Source organism: Babylonia areolata, chromosome 29, assembly GCF_041734735.1.
Source record: "Babylonia areolata isolate BAREFJ2019XMU chromosome 29, ASM4173473v1, whole genome shotgun sequence".
Lineage (NCBI taxonomy): Eukaryota > Metazoa > Mollusca > Gastropoda > Neogastropoda > Buccinidae > Babylonia > Babylonia areolata.
In genome coordinates this window covers 33,816,697-33,823,811 of record NC_134904.1, presented here as the reverse complement: position 1 = coordinate 33,823,811, position 7,115 = coordinate 33,816,697, and the positions used below count along the sequence as shown (strand labels likewise).

The 7,115-nt window shown below is 43.0% G+C and overlaps 1 protein-coding gene across 1 annotated transcript in view; it reads left to right on the top strand.

Moving 5' to 3' along the window:
* LOC143274653 (phosphatidylinositol 4-kinase alpha-like) overlaps nt 1-7,115 on the top strand; it is a 151,098-nt gene that overhangs the window by 77,926 nt on the left and 66,057 nt on the right. The window contains exons 30-32 of the mRNA XM_076578525.1: nt 1,052-1,139; nt 1,926-1,985; nt 5,640-5,767. Coding sequence (XP_076434640.1) covers nt 1,052-1,139; nt 1,926-1,985; nt 5,640-5,767 — 276 coding nt within the window. The remainder of the gene's footprint in view (nt 1-1,051; nt 1,140-1,925; nt 1,986-5,639; nt 5,768-7,115) is intronic.

Genomic DNA, 7,115 nt, shown 5'->3' with positions numbered 1-7,115 from the left:
CAGGGTGTGTTTTGCTGTGTTTAACGGAGGTATGTCACAGTTGTGTGCAGAGCGTGTGACCCGTGCGTAGTACACGTGTGTCTCAGATGTGTATCTGACATGTTACCCTTGTGTAGTGTATGTGTGTCACAGGCATGTACAGTGCATGTTACCTTTGTGTAGTGTGTGTATGTCACAGGCGTGTTTAGTGCGTGTTATTCATATGTAGTGGATGTGTGTCACAGGCATGTATAGTGCATGTTACATTTGTGTAGTGTGTGTATGTCACAGGCGTGTTTAGTGCGTGTTCTTCATATGTAGTGGATGTATGTCACAGGCATGTATAGTGCATGTTACCTTTGTGTAGTGTGTGTATGTCACAGGCGTGTTTAGTGCGTGTTCTTCATATGTAGTGGATGTATGTCACAGGCATGTATAGTGCATGTTACCTTTGTGTATTGTGTGTATGTCACAGGCGTGTTTAGTGCGTGTTATTCATATGTAGTGGATGTATGTCACAGGCATGTACAGTACATGTTACCTTTGTGTAGTGTGTGTATGTCACAGGCGTGTTTAGTGCGTGTTATTCATATGTAGTGGATGTATGTCACAGGCATGTATAGTGCATGTTACCTTTGTGTAGTGTATGTGTGTATATGTAAAGTGTGTGTTATTCATATGTAGTGGATGTATGTCGCAGATGTGTTTTATCCATGTGTAGTAGATGTGTTGTCACAGGTGTGTACATGGTGTGTTACCCATGTGTAGTGGATGTGTTGTTGTAAGTGTGCACTGGGCGTTTTATCCGTGTGAGGTGGATGTGTTGTTATGGGTGTGTATGCAGCGTTTTATCTATGTGTAACGGATGTATTGTCACAGGTGTGTAGAGAGAGTGTTACCCATGTTTAGTGGATGTATGTCACAGGTGTGTACAAGGGCATGTTATAGTTACAGTGGATGTTTTGTAATAGGTGTGTATACGGCATGTTGCCAGTGTGCAGTGGATGTATGTGACAGGTGTGTATGAGGTGTCACAGGTGTTAGCCATGTGTCATGGATGTGTTGTCCACAGGTGTGCGGGATGCAGGACATGTGTGACAGTCAGGGGGAGCTGGAGGCTAAGCTGTGTCGTGACCTGGACAGAGCGCTCTATAACAAAGGTCAGTGTACTGCAGATTATGTTCCTTTTCTTTCCCCCCATCCTCTCTTTCTCCCTCTCTCTCCCTCAATCAAAAATCCACAAACATTTGTGTATTTCGTGTCAGTATGTTTAAAACAAGAAAGAAATTCGTTTCTTACCAGACAAAGTAATCCACCTGACCGTCTCCCTTGCTGAGTGAATTTTACAGCTGAATTACAAAAGAGCGTATATCCTATAAATACAGTTCTATAAATACATCAAACTGAAAACCTTCCACAAAAGTTTCAACTAAACAAACGAAATCAAATCCACAAACAAATGAAGTAAAATCAGGATCGACAATTTTAGGCAGCAAACCATGCACATTCCACAACAACAAAAAGAGAAGGGTCTATTTTCATTTGCACGCAACACATCCTGCACGTGCTCATTCGTGCTGTCAGCCGACTGCTCGGCCTCGCTGACCTGACCTACATTGACGTGTTCATGTGAGGAACTGACATCTGTGACAGGAAAACACACAGACGGTGCTTCGTTAACTTTGTTAATAAGTGGCCCGTCATTACAGGTGCAGAACATGTGATGACAGTAATTTGATTAGTCCGTCACGTCAAGTTTGATATTTCCTGTCAAACTTGGGGAGAAAGGGCGAGAGCAGGATTCGAACCCACACCCTCACAGACACTGTATTGGGAGATGAGCGTCTTCACCACTCTGCCACCTTCCTTCCCTCCACAAAGGTGTTATCTGTGCACTTTGTTGAACAGATTTTTTAAAGGATTTTTTTATTGTTTTCTGTTTGCAGATGACATCCTGTGTCAGAAAGCATTGTTCCGCATCTGCGCACTGCAGATCAAGATGGAAGGTAGGTTGTCAGATGAAAGTGATGGCGCTAACAGAAGTACACATTGGTTTATGATTTATATATTTTATAATTCATATATGTGGTGCATGTGTATTGGTGAATATTCTTTCCAGCATATGCTCAGGCATACTTGTACATGACACATACATGCATGCGTAGTAATGCACACAAAGAACATGCACATGTAGTTGTATACACATACTCATATGTGCACACGTACATGTACACAGATGCACACGTGCGTGCACGCGCGCGCACACACACACGTACTGTTATGCAAAATACACAAAAAAATCGTGCAATAGTGCTCAAAATAAACATCACAGAGTGTGTAAAGTTGTGTGCTAGATTGTTGTTGTTTTTTTTCAAAAAATTCGAGTGCGTTCGCGGATCGATAAAAATGACATTAAAGGCAACACTGACTTGAGTGTGTGGCAACAAACCTCTAAAAGTCACCAGAGGGGATGGAGGAGGTGGAGGAGGTCTGGAGTCGACCGGAGGGAGCACAGGAAGTGGAGGAGGCGGCAGGTTGGCGTTGTTGAGAGGGCCAGGAGTAGAGGGCCCAGAGTGTCAGTGAATCAATTGCGATCGCGCCTTAATTTTAGCGCGATCGCCCAATCGAGCTACATAATTATGTGACCTGGTTGGAGACATAATTTGACAACAAACAAGAACGCCAGAGATTCGACAGACAGACAGAAAATACGAAAAAAAACTTAGCCATATGGAGAGCACAGGAACAGGAGTCATGATGGCTGCCGTCAAAAGAGGGCGCTAGCCAGGGGGACAAAGGGGAGGTTACCTACTTCCGGGAGGTTATCGGCCGTAGTACTTTCGTTTTCTCCGCATAGGCGGATAGTAGTTTGCGCAGGACAGGAATGTCAGACCCCTGCCGGAGTCTGCACTAGTTGGGTCACGGTAAGTCTGTTATTTAAACGTAATTTTAGATAGAAAATTTCCTATAAAAAACATCAAGGGGGTAAAAATACAACATTTCTGTTCATGCAGAAGACAATGTCAAAATATTTGTAATTTTGTGTGCTTGGGCTGCCACTGCCATGTTAAATCATATGAACATGTGCACTTTTTACTCACACATTTGGCCATTTCGACTCTGTCGTGCAGCCAGCAGTACTCCATTTTCAGGGTATGTTTTTGTTTGACATAACCCACATGGTTTATGGGATCTTTAATGCTGCTATTTGATCTGCATGCATATACATTCAAAGGGGGGGCTCAGGCACTAGAAGGTCTATTCATATGTTGACCTGGAAGATCGGGAAAAAAAAAAATCTGTGCACGCACACATGCACATACACACTGAAACATCTACCCTCTCCCAACAGAAGCAGAAGGTGCGACCGGAATTTGAACCCTGGACCATCAGGTTGAAAAACCAGCGCTTTTAGCCATTAAGCTATTGCACCCGTCAAGATGAGGGATGAAAAGCATTCTTTTTTCTTCTTCTCCTATAACTCTGTTTGAAGAGTCATTCGGGTGCCGCTGCACAGAAGAACTGTTGAACCAGACCCCTCCGGATCTGTTGATTGTGTGTCAAAGCCTGGGTCTCTGCAAATGGGTTTCCAGTCCATCCTGCAGTGTTATCAGTCCGTCTTTTTTTTCTTTTTCTTTTTTTCTTTTTCCATTACCCCCCCCCCCCCCCTCTCTGTCCTATGAATTTTTTTTAACTTTATTTATTTATTTTTTATTTTATTTTATTTTGTGTGTGTGTGTGTTATTTTTTACTCTTTTTTTTTCTTTTTTTTTAATTATTGTAATTGTTTTTTTTTTGGGGGGGGGGGTTGTTTGTTTGGTTTTTTTTTCTCAAGGCCTGACTAAGCGTGTTGGGTTACACTGCTGGTCAGGCATCTGTTTGGCAGATGTGGTGTAGCGTTTATGGATTTTATCAGTCCGTCTTTTTTTTTTCTTTCTTTTTTTTGCATTTCCCCCCCTCTCTCTCCTATGAATTTTTTTTTTTTAACTTTATTTATTTATTTTATTTTGTGTGTGTGTGTGTGTGTTATTTTTTACTTTTTTTTTTCTTTTTTTTTTAATTATTGTAATTGTTTTTAGGTGGGGTTTTTTTTGTTTGTTTGTTGTTGTTTTTTCTCAAGGCCTGACTAAGCGTGTTGGGTTACGCTGCTGGTCAGGCATCTGCTTGGCAGATGTGGTGTAGCGTATATGGATTTGACCGAACGCAGTGACGCCTCCTTGAGCTACTGATACTGATACTGATCTCCAATGAAAAGCACCATCTGACCTAAAAAGCTGTCCATCTAATTCTTTGAACACATCTGTGTCTCAGAGACCCCTAGAGCTATTCTGGAAGGAGATTTTTTTGCTCCTGGTAGGGCCACCCAGACCAGACAGGCGGGTCAGTGTCATCAGTGTCGGCAGATTCATGGAGGGCTGTTGTTTGAGGGACGTAGTGGCGGTCTCCACTCTGGGAGGGACGCTCACTCAGTCTGGCTCCGCGACTAAGCCATTATTGTCGTTAGTAGGGAGCTTAGTAGGTGGTGTCCTAAGTACGTTAAAACAGAACAGGCACCACTGAACACCACCGAAGTGACTCAGCAGCAGTGCAGGGTCTCCTCTGGTGTGTGGCCCCCTGGCGACCTAACATTGATGGTTCCCTGTGGACTGCCGACGCTGGAACTATGACGGACGAACCCGGGTGTGGTCGTGTATGGGGGAATCTAAATGAGCGGCGTGGGAGTAATGCCACTGAAACGGTGCAGATGATGGGGCAGCAAAAAACCAAAAAAAACCAGACAGGCCGAAGGGTAGAGGCCGGACAAATCACAATCCACAGGTCCTCCAGGTTGCAGGTTGGGCACTGGGCTAACAACCCGGTCCAGTGTGAAAGAAAAGCTTTGTTTCAGAAACAGTGTTGCCGTACACGCCAGAGGCCATAACAGGCAGTAAGTAACTGAGTGCTGCGGCTTAAACAATGATGCGGCTTATTTGAGGATTTTAACGATCCCGGGAGTGTCACATTCTCGTCTATTCTTAGCTGCCCTTCAACTCACCATAATCATGATTTCTGTCCATGAATTTTTGGATGAGCTTCAGGTTAGTGTGCTAACTGTTCATGTTTTAAAAATCAAATCCGCACACATTAAAGCCTTCAGATCAGCTGTCAGGTCTACTCTGCTAAAGCGCACACCCTCATCATGCCGAAAACGCGATTTAATGCCTGTGATATGATGCAGCCTTCAAATCGAAGGCAATCGACCTAGCAGACGACAATGCAAGCAACAAACCAGCAGCGACCTCTACCTTGCGTTCATGTTCATCAAGTGAAAGTGAGGCTGAAGTCAGTGACAAGATGGTGGAGGAAGCTGTGCTGGTTCTTTTCAACTCGGACACTGAAGACGAAGACTTCAGTGGATTCAGTGAGCAGGATGACCTTGAATGACTTTGACTATCCCAAAATTATGGATGTTTATTTCATAACCTACAGTATTGACAGCTTTTCTGTAGTATCGGTATGTGTTCCGGGACCGGTAATAAGTGCGGCTTATAAGCCAGTGCGGCTTATGTGCGTATGAAGTTCAATTTTTTTTCAAAATTTTGTGGGTGCGGCTTATATACCAGTGCGCTCAATAGACCGAACTTTACGGTACTTGAAACTCTGCATGTCTGTCCGAACAGAGGTCAGTCGGCGCCTGCTGCATGCTGTGTGCTGGGCCCCTGTGCAGTACTTCTCCGAGACCATCATGGGCATCAGTGTGGCCTGTTGGGACTGGATCCTGGCCGCTCGGCCTGACATCAGCATGGAGGTAGCGTCAGGAGAGAGGGAAAGAGAATGTGTGTGTGTGTTGTGTGTGTGTGTGTGTGTGTGTGTGTGTGTGTGTTGTGTGTGTGAATATGTGTTTGTGTTGTGTGTGAGTGTGAGTCTTGTGTTTGTGTGTGTGTGTGTGGTGTTTGTGTGTGTGTGAGTGTGAGTCTTGTGTTTGTTTGTGTGTGAGTGGTGTGTGTGTGTGTGAGTGTGTGTGTGTGTGTGTGATTATGTGTGTGTGTGTTGTGTGTGAGTGTGAGTCTTGTGTTTGTGTGTGTGTGAGCGGTGTGTTTGTGTGTGTGTGTGTGTGTGTGTGTGTGTGACTGTTTGGGTGTACAGTGGAATGGCCATCTGGCCTCATGTTTTGTGTATTTGTGAATGGTTCATGTGTATTTGGAAGAAGAGTGGAAAATGTATGTGTTGAAATGCATCACTGTGTAGTGTGTGTGTGTGTGTGTGTGTGTGTGTGTTTGTATACATCTGTGTTGATTGTGCATTTGAAAGTGTTGATATGTACATATGTACTCTGTGTGTGGTGTGTGTGTGTGTGTTTGTACCTCCGTGCTGATTGTGCATTGTAAAATGTTCATGTGTGCTGTGTGTTTGTGTTTGTGTGTGTGTACCTTTGTGGTTATTGCGCATTGTAAAGTGTTCATGTTTGTTGTGTGTGTGTGTGTGTGTGTTTGAGTGACCTGTGCGCAAAAGATCCATGCACTTCTTGTATCAAACGTTTAGATGAAAGGAAATTGCATCTTTAATCTTGGTATGCTTTTCACTTTCACAATTCCATGCACTTTTTTGTGTGAAAGGGAACTGAATCTCTTGGCATGCTTTTTTTACTCTCACATTTCAAAGCACATTTTGTGTCAAGGATTTTGGTGGAAGGGAATTTGATCTTGAATCTTGGCACACTTTTCACTCTCATAATTCCATGCACTTTTAGTGTCAAATATTTTTTGGGCGAGAGGAAGTTTGATCTTGAATTTTGGTATGCTTTTTAACTCTCACAACAATTCCATGCACTTTTTATGTAAGATATTATATGGGTGAAAGGAGATTAAAACTTGAATCTTGGAATGCTTTTTAACTCTCACAACAATTCCATGCACTTTTTATGTAAGATATTATATGGGTGAAAGGAGATTAAAACTTGAATCTTGGAATGCTTTTTAACTCTCACAACAATTCCATGCGCTTCTTATGTAAGATATTATATGGGTGAAAGGAGATTAAAACCTGAATCTTGGCATGCTTTTTAACTCTCACAACAATTCCATGCACTTCTTATGTAAGATATTATATGGGTGAAAGGAGATTAAAACTTGAATCTTGGAATGCTTTTTAACTCT